At 39.5% G+C, this 20455-nt stretch overlaps 1 protein-coding gene across 22 annotated transcripts in view; it reads right to left on the bottom strand.

Annotated features, from left to right (window-relative positions):
- KIDINS220 (kinase D interacting substrate 220) overlaps positions 1–20455 on the bottom strand; it is a 103296-nt gene that overhangs the window by 70124 nt on the left and 12717 nt on the right. For 13 of the 22 annotated variants that reach the window (XR_006703878.1, XR_006703880.1, XR_006703879.1 and 10 more), the window contains exons 3-11: positions 18870–18968; positions 18049–18147; positions 13039–13137; positions 12002–12103; positions 9414–9512; positions 7503–7700; positions 5140–5238; positions 3412–3510; positions 2021–2119 (exon numbers count right to left, since the gene is read on the bottom strand). Coding sequence is in view for 16 of the 22 variants with exons in the window: in XM_045447799.1 (XP_045303755.1) it covers positions 2021–2119; positions 3412–3510; positions 5140–5238; positions 7503–7700; positions 9414–9512; positions 12002–12103; positions 13039–13137; positions 18049–18147; positions 18870–18968 (993 nt within the window). In the remaining 6 variants the exon portion in view is untranslated. Of the gene's footprint in view, positions 1–2020; positions 2120–3411; positions 3511–5139; positions 5239–6210; positions 6236–7502; positions 7701–9413; positions 9513–12001; positions 12104–13038; positions 13138–18048; positions 18148–18869; positions 18969–20455 lie in introns of those variants that run through there. The other 9 variants (XR_006703881.1, XR_006703883.1, XM_045447808.1 and 6 more) reach the window with 2 other exon arrangements.

Below are 20455 nucleotides of genomic sequence, written 5' to 3'. Positions count from 1 at the left end.
AGAAGAAAAACTGAGATCTCTGACAGGCTAGGTGGAAATAGCATTAGTCTTCATTCTTTTTTTAATTAAAAAAAAATTTTTTTTCAACGTTTATTTGTTTTTGGGACAGAGAGAGACAGAGCATGAACGGGGGAGGGGCAGAGAGAGAGGGAGACACAGAATCGGAAGCAGGCTCCAGGCTCTGAGCCATCAGCCCAGAGCCCGACGCGGGGCTCGAACTCACGGACCGCGAGATCGTGACCTGGCTGAAGTTGGACGCTTAACCGACTGCACCACCCAGGCGCCCCAGTCTTCATTCTTAATGTATCTTTATGAAATCCTCTACGAAGAGCCAGGATCAAGACTTTTACAGGTTTGTATTCCAAATTCTAGCACAACACCACCTTACCCATCCTCAGTAAGTGTGTGCTGAATGAGTGAACAACCGCCCCAAGTATCACGTGTGCCTGTCACAAGTGTGTGCTGACTCGAGGCAGGGCACACACACAAGGATGTCGAGACCGAGAACTTCAGGAAATCTATTAGTGAGTATGCAACAAATATTTATAAATGGCATGTTACAGAATTAATGAGGCCATGTGGAATCTTAAAGGGCACTTAATCCAGTGGGTTCCTTATTGTAAATTAGGGAATCAGAGCCAGAAACAAGTAACAGCAGAATGAGAAAAACAGCCAATACAGGAAGTTTTCTATAAACCTAAATATATTCAATTTCAAAATCTCTTCTTTGACTTTCTGTCATTCCTAATTTTCAACATTAAAGTTTCCTTCCTTTTATATGACATTATATAAATGTGGTAATGATGGGTGGGAAGATTTTTTGTTATGTTTTTCCTTAAACAGTGGTGTTTTCTTGATAAAATAAAATACTAATACATATTGATTCTGTGGGTTTTTTTTGTTTGTTTAATTGTCTCATGAATAATAGGAAGATAAACTTCAGTCTGTTATGGATTAGGAGAGCCCAAATCATATCATATATTTAGATGGAAAAATTTATAATATCTCTTACTTTGTACAGAAATCAATTCACTCGTTTTATGGGAGGAAATCAGTTGAAAGTAGAAAAGAACTCCATTTAAAATGAAAACAAACTCAAACTGGGGATTAATTCTATATAAAGTATTAAGCAATTTCAAGTTAAATTTACTATGGGGGCACTTGATGAGGGCGCCTGGGTGGCTCAGTCGGTGAAGCATCCGACTTCAGCTCAGGTCATGATCTCGCGGTTTGTGAGTTCGAGCCCTGCGTCGGGCTCTGTGCTGACAGCTCAGAGCCTGGAGCCTGCTTTGGATTCTCTGTCTCCCTCTTTCTCTGTTCCTTCCCCACTCGCTCTCTCTCTCTCTCTCTCTCTCAAAAATAAGTAAAGAGTAAAAGGAAACAAACTATGGGGGCGCCTGGATGGCTTAGTCAGTTAAGCGTCCGACTCCTGATTTCAGTTCAGGTCATGATCTCACGGTTTGTGGAATTGAGCCCTGCATCGGGCTCTGTGCTGACAGTGTGGAGCCTGCTTGGGATTCTCTCTCTCCCTCTCTCTCTGCCTCTCACTCTCTCAAAATAAATAAATAAACTTTAAAAAACTACGAACATTTCTCTGAAAGAATTATGGTGAGGACGCAGCAGCACCTGTTACCTCCTGTTAGTGGACATAAATGCCAGCCTGCTCTGAGCCTATTTTCTCCAGCCCCTTAAATTCTTTCCTCCTGTTTATCCGCAACCAGGCTCTACATCGGATGACGTCCTCTTCGGATGGTGGTTGGCGGCGGCTCACCAGAACCGGCATGAGCAACGGAAGGAAAATCTGAAGCGGCCTCTTTAACAGCACACTAGGTCTGCCCACTCTGCAGCACGCTATCAGAACAGCCAAGAAGAGATCACGGCACCAAAACCCCAAAGAGATATCCCTAGCAAGTAACCTCTCCCTCCGCAAAATGAAACCAGCCCCCCTCTAAGTCCAGCAACTATTTAGGTCAGGCTAGCAACAGCCTTCCAAAGAGCGTTCTCTGCGCAGATGTCTTACCTTATCCACGGCCGATACTTTAGCTCCTTTATCTAGCAACAGCTCCACTACCTCGATATTTCTCATCTTGGTGGCCTTTATAAGTGGTGTTTCACCATCCTGCAGGCACAGATAAGAAGTTTTGCCAGATTAACAGCGTTACTCCTACGTGTTTAAAGTCATGTAAATGCACATGTAAGAATTCAACTGTCTGACTGTGGTACCAGACCATATTGCCAATGCCCTCAAAAAAACATAGCCATAGAAACTAGTAAGAAAACTGCCTTTCACCACCAATCATTTGTATCGAAATCATCTGGTGTCACTCAGCCGAGAATGGGAATATGGCCCAGCGACTCGTCAGCCATTTCTGGCGACAGTGCCCCGCCCCTCGCTGATGTGGCCGTACCCCAGGCTCCACCACTGACATCTGGGCAGCAACGCCAGAGACTACGTCCCATTCTCACCATCTTCCCAACTGACCCACAGCTCAGCCAGCGTCCAGGCCCGCCAGTGTCTAGATTTTCCAGAAATCTTTACCAGCGTCACTTCAGATCTCTATGCACCTAAGGACCCGTGTGTAACAGGGATAACAATTTGATACAAACAGCATGCGTCTGGAAAACCTCAAAAAAGTTCATGTTTTTTTTCAAAATCAAATTGAGGGAAATAAGAAGAGACCATACATAGCTCAGCGTTGAATTAGGAAAGACAGAAGCTTGGTCAGAACCCACATAAGGTCACAGTGGTCGTCACATAGGTCCAAAAAAAAAAAAAAAAAAAAAAATGATTATCTAGGAGCCACCCATAAATCAAAAGGTAACCCAGGAAACTTTCTGTCCTAGGGCACTGATGTTACCATCATCAGGACAGAAAGAGGCTGGTCCCAATCCACAGCAGATAAAATAGAAGTATAAGGGTAGTAACTCCAAAGTGTGTTTATTCACTAGGAAGTCCTGCCACCTCAATCCAGAATTCCAGATATATTTCCCCATGGAAAACTATTACACATAAAGCCAAATACAGTCACTAAAGTCTTATCAAGTTTTATATTTTTCACATGATTTAAGTAAAATAGACTAAAGCAACTGGTTTGGGGAACCAAGAACCACCCACCTTGGTCTTTTAAAAGGAAATGTGATCTGCATTCCAAACAAGAGCATAAAAGGATTGAGGAAATGACCTGTCTGCAATTTGTGAATAGCTGATATTGTATTTTCTGAAAGTGTTTAATTAAAAAGTAATGAATTACACACTGTATTTTCCTGTGAATACACAACTTCCGAAAGGATACAAAATTACTGCCCAATTTGATATAGACTATTGCCAGTAAAATCAGCATAATTCTAACATCAAACACCAATGACTGAAAAAAGTCAGCAGCACTGATATTCTGCACTGGGTCTTGATACCTTTGTGCATATTTCAGTGTCAGGATTGCACTGTAAGATATCTCTCACCATCGTCGCATTTCCTTTCTCTACAGCCCAATATAAAGCAGTTTTGTTGTCCTACAAAATAGAAAAAAATCATCACTTCATATAAGATACAATATTGGGAAACTGCTACTTGTAAACATAAAACATCATTTTTAACATTTCTGCCAGAAAGCATTAATAGATCTTACCAACAAACAGGAAAGAATATCAACCCTTATCTGTTCAGCAGCTAAGAAGTAGTCTTTCACTTGCTCATTTTCTTGAATTTTCTCATCCTATTATTCCACTGTCCTTGCCTGAAATACCAGTCTTCCTTTTCTCTACCTATCTAAATCCAACCCATCTTTCAAATCTTACTCAAATTCTACCTGCTCTCAAAAGCCTTAATGCCCTCTTTCCCCAACTCAAGACTCTTACCCTTGAACCTTTCATTAAGCAATCAATCATGTACCATCTTCTATCAAAAGGCATCACTTTATATGTTTATGCAAAACACAAAAACATAAACAAAACAAAGTAAAACCTCCCTAAAATATGGTGTTTCTTACAGCCAAGGATTCCATGTTAAGTCCCTCACAGCATTTGGCATAATATTTATTAGTTTGATTTAAAAGTGGAGGGGCGCTTGGGTGGCTCAGTTAAGGGTCTGACTTCGGCTCAGGTCATGATCTCACAGTTTGTGGGTTCAAGCCCCACATTGGGCTCTGTGCTGACAGCTCAGAGCCTGGAGCCTGCCTCGGATTCTGTGTTTCCCTCTCTCTCTCTGCCTCTCCCCCACTCATGCTCTGTCTCTCAAAAATAAATGGTAAAAAAAAAATTTTAATGGATTTGGAGGCACCCAGGTGGCTCAGTTGGTTAAGCGTCAGACTCTTGATTTCAGCTCAGATCATGATCTCACGGTTTGAGAGATCAAGCTCCAAGTCAGGCACTGCATTGACAGTGTGGAGCCTGCTTGGGATCCTCTCTCTCTCTCTCTCTCTCTCTCTCTCTCTCCCCCTCTCTCCCTCCCTCCCTCCCTTCCTCCCTCCCTCTTTCTCTCTCAAAATAATAAATAAACATTTTTTTAATGGATTTGGATACAAGGAAAAACTGAGCAGAAGTGTAGACTGTCCAACAACAAAATGGGTTAAGTACAGATTTTTTTAACCTAAATCTCTTAAAATATTGGCTAAATTCACAACTTTGGGGAGCTTTTACCTAGCATTAGTAATTTGTAATTTGTAGCTCTGTGAGCTATGGCTTAAGCAAAGTCCACAGGCACTATCAAGTGGTCCTAGGAAAGGCAAATAGAACAGGGAAGGAGAAGAGAAACAGCAAGAATAGAAGAATAACATATGGAGGGAAAAGGCAGAACAGAGGGAAAGTACTAAACAGAATAAATAAATTACATGCATTCAAAGTACCAGCAACTGTCTCGTAAACTACTAATTTCAGGATTGAATATATTTACACATTAATAAAAGAGGCGTGTTTGAAAAATATGAGCTTCTAACATGCTCTAATGTCATCTAATATGACGTTAATGGAGAAATTCTGTAAGAATGGCAGTGAAACTTAATATAGGCATCCATTAAATATCGTAGGGTCTAGATGTTTATCTTCATAGAAAAATTAGAAGAATGACATTAGGATCAGTCGACACGTACAACTAATTATGCTCAGAGGTAGCAGCAGAGATAACACACACACACACACACACACCTGTCCTCTAATGTCTATATCAGCATATTTCTGGAGAAGTGCTCGAACGATTTCTACATGACCACCTCTGACAGCACCAATCAACACGGTATCTCCACTCTGAAAAGACAAAAAAAAAAGGCAAACTGACAAGAACAAATAAACACTGCTTTGAAGTTAAGGTTCATCGTATACTAACAGATATTGCTCTGAAAATTTCTTGGATAAAAGAGTAACTCAAGAGAAAAATTTTAGTTAACTAATATTAACACCTAACATTAAGGGCCCTGAGAGCAAGAGAAGGTTATACCTCAAAATGAGGACTCTGAAATTCCAGGACAAAAGTTGAGAAAGACAAGTCACCAGAACGATAAGCCATTCTCTTTGAAGAAGACCTCCTATTCTAAGTGTAAATTAAATAAAATGACACCATAGCTGTCAACGAGCCTAATGAACACTTAGAAATGACATAATACAAAATTGTTGGAGTAATTCTATGTGACAAAAGTCATGGGTTGTAAAAAAGGGATTTGTAGGGCGAGGGCCATCGGTGGGTCTATAACCGACCACATTTAATTAAGGGAGAGGCCGGTTCCCAGACCAGTATCTACATTCTAGGCAATTTGGCATTACAGGCTAACAGTGCCTAAGACTGACTCATTCCCCATGATGAGGCTTAGATGAAGTTCATTACCTCATAAAGACATCTCTTTGCCCTGAAATTATATTCACCAAGCAACGATCAGTATTAATTATATCCTTCCACTACTTCAAATGTAAAATGGCTATTTTGGCAATGGGCAGAATTTTTTTTTTTTTTTTTTTTACTCTAAATTACGTATCAGTTGCAGGGATTTGAGTTGGGTGAGTCTATGGGCTGTGGCTCATCTCAATCCTTAGTGGGCCTCAACGGGCCAAATCAAGATGCAGGTCCTTGAGGATTACCGACTTTAGCGCCCTGTGTAGTAGTATCTTTACAACATTAAAAGCAGAAACAAACCCAAGGCAAACCAACTTTAGGTGAGAATGTTAGCATTAATACGGTTCCAGACTAGTAAATTAATAAAACGTTGTAAATATTTCATTGCTTACTGTGTGCCATGTACTGTTCTAGGTACTGGGAAACAAGACAAACAAGGTCCCAGCTCTAGAAGAACTGACAGGCTAGAGGAGACAAACAGACAACAGACAATACACACAAACAAACAATCAGACAAATGCTATGCAAATAAATTAAAATAACAGTGATATGATAGAAAGTGACTGGACAGCTACTTTGGATTGGGTCACTGGAGAAGATCTTTCTGAGGAACTCATAGCTAAGCTGAGGTCGGAATGACAAGGAGGAGACAGCTACACAGTGATCATGATGATCAGCATTCCCAACAGAGCATAGCTGGTGCAGAGGTCCCAGAGCAACAACAAGATCGCGTGTTCAAGAAAGGGAAGAACGTTAATATGCCTGCAACCTATTAAAACAGGGTTAAAGTGTTGCAAAATGAGGACAGAGAGTCAGGCAAGGACAATGTCTTATGGTGTTCACAAACCAAAGAAGTAACATTTATCCTAAGTGCAAGAGAAGCCGTGGATGGCTTTAAATAAAGGAGTACACATGAGATTTGTTGCTTTAGAGGTCACTCTGAGCACAGCATGGAGAATACATTAGAGACAAAAGAGAACCCGGTTAAGGTGCTGTTGCTGTAACAAGGGAAGACGGTGGCTGAGACTCGGGAGGTACTAGGGGAAATGAAAGGAAGCAGACACGTACAGGATGCGCTCTGCAGGTAGAACCAAGGGGACTCGCTGAAGAATCAGACGTGGCAGGTGAGGAAGAGAAGCCAAGGCTACTGTGGAGAACTTGGGGCTTTAACAACAGGGTGAATGGGGACACCATTTCCCGAGCTGGAGGCAGGAGGAAAAGCAGGCTTGGGATGAAGCAAACAAACAAGTCATCTGCTTTGCCCTAAGTCTTAAAAGCCCAGCAGACATTCAAGCAGAGTTCAAGCAGAGGTGGATATACAAGCGTAGAGTTCTGAGAAGAGGGTAGAGCAAGAGCACAATTTTGAAAATTCTAAGTGTAAAGGTGGTACCTGAAAACTTGGGGAAGTGAGTAACACCAGCCACGAACAGCACGACCGTAATATACATCAAGGACAGTTACCGTACATGTGATATTTTCAGTAACAATATTATTTGACAAAGATTAAAAAGAACACCTTCCACAAAGACTGAATAGTTGTTAACTCCTCAGTTCTAAAGGCAGAAATAAAATTTATCTTAAAGCAAATGCATGACATACATGAAGAATCCTGAAAGGTGTGAGAAGCTAAGGTAATCTTCCATCATGTTACCACTGGACGACCAATCTGAAATAGGTGACCTACCCTATCAGGGATGTTCACGTATGTTCCAGCATCGAGCAGATCCTGTACAATCTCCGTATGACCCTCCTTTGATGCAATCATCAAAGCTGTATTTCCATCCTTATCTGTTAAATTGACATTTGGATTTCTTTTCAAAATTTCCTTCACTGACTGAGTGTAGCCTCCTTTTACTGCCACAATCAGTGCAGTCATTGAATTCTAAAACAAAATAAAAACAAGCCCAAGAAATCAGTACATTCTAGAAAACATAACTTATGCAACAATCATAAAACTGGTATTTTCAAAAAGATAGTCTATCATTAACAGTTATTTCTGATAATAAAATGCCAATATAAATAACCAATCACATACCAAAATTGGTCAGGAAGCATATTTTCTGTTTTTGAAGATACATTAATTCTCTTGAGTCAAGAGGACTGTTATGACATTCAATTCTTCAAATGATAATCTGACATTGGATTTGCTGACAATGAACAGACCCTCTCACTATATAATGAGATGAGATGGGATGATTCAAAATTAAGCACATTCTAAATTAAATAATCCAAAATAAGGTTAATTGGGATTCAAACAAAGAATTGTTTATAATAAAACCTATACGAAAAACTGAAGTGAAATTCATTGAAAACAATGAACTGATAGCTACAGGATATTGCAATAAAGTGTAATACATTCTCCTTTCACAGCGACCTAGAAACCACATTTTTCAAAAATGGTCTTATTTTTAGTGGTTCTTTTAAAAGCTGCACGTATAGTTTATAACAATAAATCACCTGATAGAAGAAACTGACCCGTTACCAAAAGTATTAAAATTGTTTCTTGAGAAATTGATCCATATTGAGACGTCATGTAATTTCCTTATAGAAATATTTCAGTTATTAGACCAGCCCCTAAAACTAAGTCATAGTTCTTTCACATATTAAAATAGAATAGCCTTTTAAAATTCTTTAAGTCAAAAATCATAGAAATAGCCACTCTTCCACTTGATAAACTGTGCAGAAAAAAGGAGAGTGAAAGGTATGAATTTCCCGTAAGAATCACACTCTTTCTTGACACAGCCAGCACTAAAAAGATCAGCAAGTAGTAGCATCTGCCAATATGGAAAATAGGAGGAACGGCTGATATCATGTCAAGAAGTCAAGTGTGATACAGAGTTCACTTTTGTTACACTGCAGCCAGAGATTTGGTGGTATGTCTCCTCAGAATACTCCATGATCCATCTCACATAATACTTCATTTTGCAAATAATAAATAGTCCGTATTAATCATTTCTTACGCATAAATATAATTTCCTTTAACTATAGTCTCAAAATTTCAAGGGAAAAGAAATTTGTCAGGCCTCTCCAGTATCTCCAGCACATTTGGCACAGGGCTGCATGCACAGCAGGTGCTCAATAAGGAATTAATACCTGCTAGTCGGAATAATGTATTGAACCAGCTTTTAGGCGTTCTAGGTTTTGACCACCAATTTCTGACATTTTTAAATCTACTGGAGAAGGAAACCAAGCCACAGCTCAAAATTATCCAAAAACTTACAATATTATTTTAAATTTTTAAGGAAAAGGTATTTTAACAGAACATAACTTTTTTCCACAATTAATAGTATTTCAAACTATTTGACTTAAAGAGTATTTCAATATGAATTCAATCAAGAGTGAGACTACTGAAAGATGTTCTTTAGAGTTTTAGCCTCCCAAAATTTACATGCATTAGCAATGGTTCCTTAAGGGCTTATATTTATAACATATCATATCTACAATATATTTGTCAGGATAATAGAAAAAAATGCTCGTTTGTCTACCTATTATTTAAGAACTGTAGGGAAAATTTTCTAGGCATATACTTAGAAAAAATATTCTCTCCCTTCAAACTAAAAACACACACGAGGGACTAAACAGAAAAGATACTTACAGCTCCTTCTTGATCAACATCAGCTCCCATGGCCAGTAAATGTTTTACACATTCTAAATGACCCTTCCGTGCAGCCCAAACCAGAGGAGTAGTTCCATACTAAAATAATAATAATAATAATAAATTTAAAATTATTATCAGATCTGTAGTAAAAGAGACAAATTCTCAACATGAATTTTGATACAAATCATACTTTGAGTATTCTTAAATTACTGTTTATAGAAATTATAATTTTAATCCTAGATAAATCTTATTTTTCCCACTTTCTCTCTCCTGAAGAGATGATTAACCACTGTATGAAATTTCTTTTGCCCAACTTTAACTTTCATAATTAGTGACAATTTTTCCACCATAATGTCATACAGCCTCTAATTTTCAACAAGCTTTCAGTGCTTCCTGTATCTTGTGAAATACAATTTAAAGTTCAACAGTATGACCACAGGCAAAAATAGTAACAACCAAATGACAAACAATTCTAAGTACTTCTGAGGCCCAGAGAAGTTTTGGCTTAAAGTCACAAAGCTACTAAGAGGTACAGTAAGACGCAGGACCCAAACAAGCTTGGCTTCAGTCCGTGCTCTAAGCCACCAATCCCAAATCAGCCTCTGAACTTGATAAAATAAACTCTAGCCTAGAAACTGCACTTATTAAAAAGCACCTTCTGCTGGAACGTGATTCAAAAGACATCAGAGAATATATATTATGCATAAAAACAATGCTGTATCTTTGGGGAGCCTGCCAATCAAGAGACACATGAATATCCACAGTGATCTTTAACTACATGAGACCAGAGATTAAAATAAACGTGTAATAAACGCCTGCTTTCTATAACAGCTCCGTCCAAAACTTTCTGTGCTGATGGAAATGCTCTATAATTCTGCACTGGCCAATACAGTAGGCACTAGTCTCATATGGCTATTGAGCACTTGAAATGTAACAAATATGACCGAGGAACTTTGTTTTTATATTTTCTGTGTTTAGTACATATATATGGCACTGCATACAGTAGGTACTAAACATTTTCTCAAAATGTTAGACAGACTAGGTAGCATAATACCTGATTTTGGAGGGGCTTTGAATGCCAGGTCCCATAAAGCATTTTTCAATAGGTCAGAAGGAGAAATTAAAGCTTTCACCATCACATTAAAGTGTCAATCAGAAAACATCAATAGGGGCGGCTGGGTGGCTCAATCAGTTGAGTGTCCAACTTCGGCTCAGGTCATGATCTCGCAGTTTGTGGGTTTGAGCCCCATGTCAGGCTCTGTGCCGACAGCTCAGAGCCTGGAGCCTGCTTCCGATTCTGTCTCCCTCTCTCTGTCCCCCCCCCCCCCACCATGTTCTGTCTCTCAAAAATAAATAAGCACACTAGCGGGGTAAGGGGCAGAGAGAGGAGAGGCACAGAATCCAAAGCAGACTCCAGGCTCTGAGCTGTCAGTACAGAGCCCAACACAGGGCTCGAACCCACAAACCATGAGATCATGCCCCAAGATGAAGTTGGATGCTTAACCGAATGAGCCACCCAGGCACACCCCAAATACAAGATTTTTAAATGCCATATTGTAAGTATTTGCCATAGTCTCTTTACGGTCCTTGTTAAGCTATAATTTTAGATAATACTTTTTAAAAAATGAGCACAACCTGCATAAAGTGTATAAAATACATCAATCTTAAATTGTACTACTTGACGATTTTTTTTTTACATACGTGTGCACCCAAACAAGTACCATCCAGATTAAGAAAAGGACAATTTCTGACATTCCCCTCAGGTTAAGCAATACTATCTGACTTAAATTTATGCTCAAAATGTATTCCAATTATCAAAAATGTCTGATTAATACTATTTTCCTGTATTTCACTGAACTGTTATTGATTTGAAAAGAATACGGTTAGCCACAATGTATCAAGTTCTAATTAAATAAATACTTGTTAAATGTTTGCGATGACGATTAAGGATTTAAAAAATGAACAGAAGAAAATTCTGGGAAGCTTTCTGAAGTGGATGGCAAATGAGCAGATGTGAAGGATGGACAGAAAGTAAAGCACAGGAGGAGAGGGTCCCCACGCTCAAAGGGCACAAGCAAAGGCACGGAAGGACCAAGAACACAAGAACTGAGGCACCCACATCCTTTGGCCACGTGCAGGCAAGGCAGCTACAGGGCTCAGAAGGCAGAGAGAGGACAAGGCCTATCTTCCCACACCACACCAGGGATCGGTGTCTTCAGCATTTTAAGCATGAGAGAGAGAGAGAACTAAACCTGACTTTTAGAAAAACCACTCTGGCAACAACATGGAAGTAGACAGAACTGCAGTCACAATAGAAAATTTCAAATAATGAAAACAGGGAATCATCCCTATCTGTTTTCCAGAGAATGATGAATGTGATGTAAAAAAATCAACGGAGGGACACTCAGAAGGTAGTAGTTACAAGGGATCTGCCTGTGACATACCTAACTATATAAAACACATTCATAAACACAATGAGAAGATTCATCAGCGCAATCTCATGCGATCATACAAAGAAACCTATACTCAGACATGCTGCATGGACATAACGCGGACCGGAGCCTGGAAAGGTCTTGCTGACCTACCTTATCCGAGCAGTTGACTTTAGCGCCATTTTGCAGTAAAAGATGCACTATATCCGCATGGCCTCTCCCTGCTGCCCAAATAATGGGGTAAACACTGTACTGCTGGGAGACAGGTAGGTGGGGATGTAAGTAGACAGAAAAAAAGATGAGGAGGGAGCGAGCGAGGGAGGGGGGGAAAGAAAAATCTTTTAGGTGGATATTTACAACACACATTTGCTAAGAAAAGTAAATAACAAAGGGAGTGATACAAAGTAATAATTAAAAAAAATCAAGTTACAGATCATTCTTTACTTAAAATACAGTCATAAAACATAATCATCAAATAAAATGCACTCAACCTTAAATACATACATATTATTAACATATTTATTTTTACAGATTAATACATTTAATGTGATTTCTAGCCAACAGGCAAGACTAGCAAGAGAAATGTGAAACTATTCTTATACAATCCTTCCATTAACTTGAATAAGTGTCTCTTTTTTTCAGCTTTATTCAGGTATAATTGACAAAATCACAAGATAGTTAAAGTGTACATGATGTGACATACATGTATATAGTACAAAATATAGACAATTTCTCAATCTGCAGTCTGAGACCCAGTCTCAAGTAGAGTAGTGATGCATGTATTACCATTTAAAGAAATGTATAGAAAAATGATATGGAGATAGACACACACGCACGCACGCACACACACACACATACATACACACACATATATAAACACCCCTTTCCTTTAAATAAGTTTAGATTAAGAATGCATACCCACAGAAAACAGGTAAGATGACTTAAGGATTTTGAAATCCTAAATTAACATTTAAGCTCTAAGAGCTGCCTTTTTGTTGATAAGAACTGAGCGACAAGCTTAGCTTGAGAAAAAAATTCTCATTGTGCTTTGAAATCACATCCTGCATTATTATCTTTAGTAAGATCTAGATCATTTCCATCGAATATGAAGTCTAAAACGTAATCAGTCTTAAGTGTTCCCTAAGAGAACTTCCCACTTGTGTTACAGTGACGTTTTTGCTAATGCTCACCAAACCAGTGACGCTCGGATTGGCGCCATGAGAAAGCAGCAAGTCGACCACTTCGGTGCGGCCTTTGTAACATGCCCACATGAGAGCGGTCCATCCTCCCTAAGGAAAAAAAAGGGGGGAAGCGGGCGGAAAGAAAACTTTCGTGATCACTTCCAAGCACAAAAATGGCATTAATGAAGTGCCTCCTTTGAATACTTTTCTCTAAAACCATTGTTTTACGAAGGCACTACTATGTAGTTTGAAACTCCCAAGCTCCCCAGAGAAATATACAATAGTATCAGAAATAAGTCAAATCTCTTAATTCCAGAAATTATTACTCCAATTTTTGACTCTATCATGGAAACTGAAATAGAGAATATTCATGTTGAATTCTTTCAAATTTCCAAGTTTTGTTTTGGCTCCTTAAAAATTTTTCTTCAGAACACTTTATATGTCCCTATATATTCTCCTTGTAGGAGCCTAGAGTTTTCCTAGAGAGGAATTCCAGCAATCATATTTGGCTCCTGCATTTAAACACATACTATAGGGGCGCCTGGGAGGCTCAGTCAGTTGAGTGTCTGACTCTTGATTTCAGCTCAGGTCATGATCTCATGGTTCATGAAATCGAGCCCCACATCAGACTCTATGCTGACAGTGTGGAGCCTGCTTGGAATTCTCTCTTTCCCTCTCTCTCTGCTCCTCCTCTGCTCGTGTGCACACACACTCACTCTCTCTCTCTCTCTCTCTCTGTCTCTCTCTAAATAAATAAATAAAAACTTAACAATAAACACAACCTTTATATAAATCCCAGATCATTACGGCACCTCTTCCTAAAAAAGACAGGATGCTAAGGTAATGATCTGTAGATCATGATATCCAGGGGCGAAGTCATCAAGTATGAATTACCAGCATGATAACTTTCTATTTTCTAAACTACAGGAGCAATTTTCTTTTCTACTGTTTTTTATTTTAAGCAATTTTCTCTTCAGCTAGAACACAATTCAGTAAAAGAGACCAATGTAATCAAATTATACTAAGAAATGAACGTTTTGTCTTTGAACCGGCATTTAAATCCACATTTGGTTTTGAGAATATAAATCACTTAATCCTTCTCTGATTCTCTTTCATCATCACTAAAAAGGAGATTAAAAAAAATACTTGCCCTAATCTAGAAAAGGCACAATTGTAGAAAGGGAAAACAGATCAGCAGTGGCCAGGGGCTGAGGAGGGAGTGGAGGGGAAGTATAAAGGGGCAGCGTGGGGGTACTGTTAGCGGTGAAACGGCTCTGTTTAAAATGTGGCGGTAGACGTACACGTGATGCACTTGTCCAGACCCGTAGAACTGTACAGCACAAGAGGGAATTGTACTGTATGCAAATTTTTCAAAAATCAACCAGAACGTGGAGAGAAGAAATAGAATACAGACTGGGCCAAATGAATCTAACTGTATTACAAATGAATCACATAATCACATAACTACTTAGAAGCTAACCGTAGGTAACTTTGGAAAGCAATGTTTTGACTGAATACTGTAATGTTAAAGACAGAAAGAACTATGCACAGACACTGTACTAAGTAGGTAAACCTCTTTCTCTCAGAGTATCGATTAGAAATTCTGTAGCTACTTTAATTTGTATCTTAGAGTTGAACAAATAAGTGAATACATTGTGCAGATAATAGGGCCAGATTTCTTATTATCAGAGAAGGGTTACAAATTAAGGAAAGGGAAAAGTCTATAATGAATTTGGTTGGCAGTATTAACCTGGTCTCTTTAAAAAAAAGATACATCCCCCCCCACACCCAAATAGATATAGAAATAGATGCATGTATATGCAAGAATTAGCATAAAGACATCTATCTTCTATGTCTATCCACTGAGAAGGACTATAAGCAGTGACACCCCAGTAATCACAAGCATACCTAACACCAAGATATTGGTTTCTCAATACCATTTTCCAATAAAAGAAAACAGGCTTCCATGGAAAACTGATTGATTCCAGGGCTAATAATCAGGAAAATAAGCCAGGAAAAATACAAGATGAACCTGAGCCTGAAGCATCTTGTGATGCCGGAAAATAAGGACAGCACATGTTAAAAGGGTATAGAAGCTTCAGTTGGAACAACCTGAGCAGGAAAACAGGTGCAGAACCGAATTATAAACCGGAGAACAAAATAAATATTCATCAGGGGCGCCTGGGTTGCTCGGTCGGTTAGGCGCGTCCAGCTCTTGATTTCAGCTCAGCTCACGATCTCAGTCTGTGGGTTCGAGCCCCCTTGGGATTCTCTCTCTTGTCTCCTCCCCAGCTTGCGCTCTCTCTCTTTCAAAATAAATAAACACTTAAAAATAAATAAATAAATATTCATCAGACCATATATATCCATAGATATGTAACTACATACAGATACGGGGTGGGGGGGGCGGGCAGGGTGTGCAGGGGAGAGAAACAACTCTTCCTTATGGAAGAATTCCAATTGATCAATGTACAGAGAATGAGGGGAGTAGGAAAATCACCATTATAACACCACATTAATAACTGCTGCATGCAAGATATACTGATAGATGTTAAAACAAATGAGCGAAAGTTTAATCAAAAGCAGTATCTTCTCCAACATATTTAGCAATTACAAAGGGGAAAATCGTAACCTTACAATGAAGAAATCTGGCAGACACTACCTTAACCAAGAGACCAAGGTCAACTTCACCAGTGACAAACTCTGCTAGCATGTACCTAGATGCGCGGAGAAGGGAATATCGTCTCTATGGTATCCTTCCCCAGCAAAGTATAATCTCAACCTAATCATGAGAAGCATCAGACAAATCTAAATTGAGAGAGATTCTAAAGATGCCACAGGAGTGATCTTCCAAAGTGTCAGGGTCATAAAAGACAAGGAAAGGCTGACAATTTAGCTCAAATTATAGAGCTGAATATTTAGTCAAGTTTCACATATACCAATATTTCAATCTTTAAAATGCCTTCCCAGAACTGTTTGAATATCATGCTCTCATTTTAATTTGTATAATGTCACCCTATGCAAGCATCTAGGAGATTAACATTTAATCCTGAGAGAACGGATACCCAAATTTGCAAATGAAAAGATCAGAACCGAATACCTACAGCAGTAGCTGTAGTTCAGTGCCCACAAAGGTCCTCTCAAGGAAAAACCCTCACTAGGTTCCCAGATGTTACACCCCGGAGTTCTTCCTGAACCCCAGCAGCGCCTGGCGGTCGCCCTCCTCTCCTTACACAAGTCCCAAGGACTCTGCCTTCCCTCATGGCTCAGCTGCTGCCACCCACCCGATCCTGTGAGGTTTCGGTCCCTCGAGACTAACTACTCAGGGAGACAGGGTCCTCAGTTTTCCCAACTTTTGGCATTTGAAAGCCAAACGCAAAGACCCTTTAGATATGTTAAAACAAGCTGTGGTGATTACTTAGGGGAAATAAAAAATATGGAGAACTAAAAAAGCTTAAGATAATTTTGTGCAATCTTGCTAAATTTGACACATTCAATAACACGTACTCTATAGTTCCTCACTCCCTGCTAATAAACAGGGGAGCAGCGATAGAGGAGAAAGCCTTTGGAGTAAGGCAGACCTGGGTTCAAACCTCGGCCTGACTTCTTTGGGCACAGTTTCAATTTCCTGAACTATATCCACTGAGAACAAAAGGAATTCCCAGCCCATGGGATTGTTCTGAGAAGTCAACTCACCACAGAGAAGCTAACGAGTATAAAGGGACAAGGCACAGAATGGGAACCTAATATTAATCCATGTGATAAACAGGTTTGGTGCCTTTAACAAGATATTGAGAACTAGGAAACTCCATGAGTTTCCCTTCTACTTTATATGTCAGTAAGATGAGAAGACCACACTTTATTCCTGCCTGCATACCCATTCTCTGCCTGGGTTACTGACATCATGGAATTCTCTCCCTAAACTTTAAATTTTTTTTTTTTAACGTTTATTTATTTTTGAGACAGAGAGAGACAGAGCATGAACGGGGGAGGGTCAGAGAGAGGGAGACACAGAATCTGAAACAGGCTCCAGGCTCCGAGCTGTCAGCACAGAGCCCGACGCGGGGCTCGAACTCACGGACCGCGAGATCGTGACCTGAGCCGAAGTCGGCCGCCCAACCGACTGAGCCACCCAGGCGCCCCTCTCTCCCTAAACTTTTAGAGCAATATACTTCAACTCCTTTTCAGAAATAAGCAGGATAAAAATGGTTCTGTATCTTTATATAAAAATAAGTATCCCACCCACTTCATTAAGCGTGAGAATACAACTAAGCTTATGGAAGTAAACACACCATGTAAATTATCGTAGTAAGCGTAAGACAGCAGAATGCTGTGGTTTCTTAAAAACTCAGACCACCTGCACTTCCCATTATTAGCAAAGTAATGCACGTTTTAGACACCACGGCAGATCAATTCCTTCCTCTCTTCCACTACTGAAGCTAACTTTGGAAAAGGCTTAACATTTTGCAGTATAAATAGGCTAGAAATGATCTCTTTCTTCATCTTTATGCTTTAAGCAGATGCCAAGATCCAGTAAGAGCTCAGATAATAAAGAATCACATCTTGTTAAACTTGTAATGTGTACAGATGGCATGGCCGAACACAACTACATTTTTAAAATAAATTTATAAATATTATTCTGGAAATTATCACTTTGAACTAAAAATATTTATAAGACTATACTGTCCCTCTTGGAGTTCCTCTTTAAAGGAAACAATTCTTTCACATTTGTTTCAAAACATTGTTACATTGAAAGTCAATGAGTTGTTTTTAATAATATTTCAGAATTTTAAACTCCGAAATAAACCAAGAATAACAATAACTAAGAATACTCTAAAAGAGGTTCATTGTATCACCTGGGCTTTAACACATTCCTGAGAGTCATTTCAGTGCCCAGCCCCAGACCCTAAGAACGTTATTACAATAGCACCTCCTGCACGAGAAGCCAAGGTCCCAGACATATCTACTACTGTTAGTAAGACTCCGGCTGATGAAACGTACCATAGCCCTCATACATACCATGTCGCGGTGCTCCAAGTTGACCCCACATTTCAGCAGTTCCTCCACAATGTGCACGTGCCCTTCCTTTGATGCCGAGATCAGTGCTGTCCAGTTATCCTGGAACACACAGTCACAAACGTTACCATTTCAAAAGCAAAAAATAAAAATCCAAAGTGAGGAAAAATAAGTTCGACTTCACATACCAGATGATCATACCAAATTGACATGATTTGACCCCACTGTGAACTAGTCTAAAACAACACCGCAGCATAAGCTCTGTCAAGAAGTTATCCGTCTGCCTGCATGACCGCAGTGTGTCAAGTGCTCTCACAGCTGCTTGCTCTTGTCACTGGCCTTCTAATCACACTCTGAGGTTTCGTGGAAAAAGGAAAGATGACTATCAAAACCTCACAGCTAATCCTTGTGGCTAGCAACCATTGCTAGAAGGTGAAATTAAAGAGCTTTTCATCAGATTTAAGAGCACATTCACAGGCTATTAAACTAACGCAATCCCATATGATGGATTTAGAAACTATGTGATAAAGAACTACTGTCCTCTGTTTTCAAATAAAGGCTACGAGTGCCCAGGTATGCGTGCTCCCTATTCAGCCAGTGCCATCTGGGTATAAAAAACAGGAAGTGCTGAGACCTTTCACTGAAAATAAAAATTCCTCTCCTGTATCACCCCTTTAAAAAGCAGACTTGGGATGGGAGGCAAAGTTAAAACAGATCTGAAAGCACAACTGTAACCTACTAATTTTGAATCGCTTCTCAAAAACAAAGAGCAAAGTTGCGGAAAAGACAAGAACAGCAAAGAAGTAGATTATTTTAATATATACCAAATCTTCCAGATTGCAATTAGCTCCATTCTTAATTAATTCTTTCACTATTTCCAGGTTGCCTTGTTCAGCAGCTATCATCAGTGCAGTCTGGCCACACTAGAGAATATAAAAGACACAGAGAGCTTTTCAAGATGCTGTACTTTAACTGAAATGCCACAGTTAAATATACCCTGCTTATCACAATGGTATGTCAAACATTGTTTACAGAATTTCTTAAGTTTACAAACACCTCTGAAATCTCAAGTTTTCAGTTGACTAATAATATAAAAGTCAAAGAGAAAACAAAATGGTTTTTTTTACTACAGCATTAGTAGTCTACTTTTGATGCTAAATTTCATTCAAAATAAATAAACATGAGGGGAACCTGGGTGGCTCAGTCGGTTAAGCGTCTGACCTTGGCTCAGATCATGATCCCATGGTTCGTGAGTTCGAGCCCCACAATGGGCTCTGCACTGACAGTGGAGCCTGCTTGGGATTCTTTCTCTCTCTCTCTCTCTCTCTCTGTCTCTCTGTCTCTTTCTCTCTTCCTCTCTCTCTCTCTCTCTGCCCCTCACTTGTGCTTTCTCTCTCAAAATAAATAAACTTAAAAAACAAATAAGTCAACATGAATAATACTAGGCTCTGAAAAGTAATCACCACAATGTATATAAAAATCTTAGCATTTGGGGCACATGAGTGGCTCAATTAGTTAAGCATCCAACTTTGGCCTGGGTCATGATCTCACTGTTCCCGAGTTCGAGCCCCGTGTCGGGCTCTGTGCTGACAGCTCAGTACCTGGACCCTATTTCAGATTCTGTGTCTCCCTCTCTTTCTCTGCCCCTCCCTCACTCACGCAGTCTCTCTCTCTCTCTCTCTCTCTCTCTCTCTCTCAAAAATAAACATTTTTTAAAACTCTTAGCATATTTATGGTAACCAAATTCTCTAACTATAGCAGATAGAATATGATACAGAATGTGGTTTTAATATATTTAAGATGTTTGTCAAGGGCAAAGGGGAGGAAAGTAAAATAATAAATAAAAACAATCTAGGTGCTATATATATAATATACATAAACAGTTTTTTTAAGACCTCCCTTCTAATCTTAATTCATTAAACTAAAGCTTCTGCTCATTACACCACAGTTGCCCAGCCTGTGTGCCTAGAATAAGACACAGTAATAAGAGACAGTACTTCCTGAGCCCTGAGACAGCGTGGCAGGGCCCGGGCAGCCAGATCCTGGGATGGGTTCGCCTCCAGCAGCAAGACTCACCTACAGCAAGGGCAATGCACACACTGGCACCTTCTGTAAGGGCCACGGTGTGAAACAGGTTAGCGGCTCTGGGCTAACGGTAACGGTACTAAAGGTGTTACCACATACTTAAGGTATACGAGAAAAGATTTACACCGAAAATTAAGTTCAAGTAGATAAATATTTATCTAAGCATCTATTTACTATGTGTATATCAGTGGGGGGTGGGGGAATAGGCGTGATTTTTAAAATGCTAATATGACATCATTTCTCTGCTTAAAATCCTCAGTGGTTTCCTGTTGCTCTTTTGGATCAGAACCAAAATACTGACAGTGGCTGTGGCAGGACTACCTCA

Source organism: Leopardus geoffroyi, chromosome A3 (genome assembly GCF_018350155.1).
Source record: "Leopardus geoffroyi isolate Oge1 chromosome A3, O.geoffroyi_Oge1_pat1.0, whole genome shotgun sequence".
Taxonomy (NCBI): Eukaryota; Metazoa; Chordata; class Mammalia; order Carnivora; family Felidae; genus Leopardus; species Leopardus geoffroyi.
This window is presented reverse-complemented; position numbering and strand designations above follow the sequence as displayed.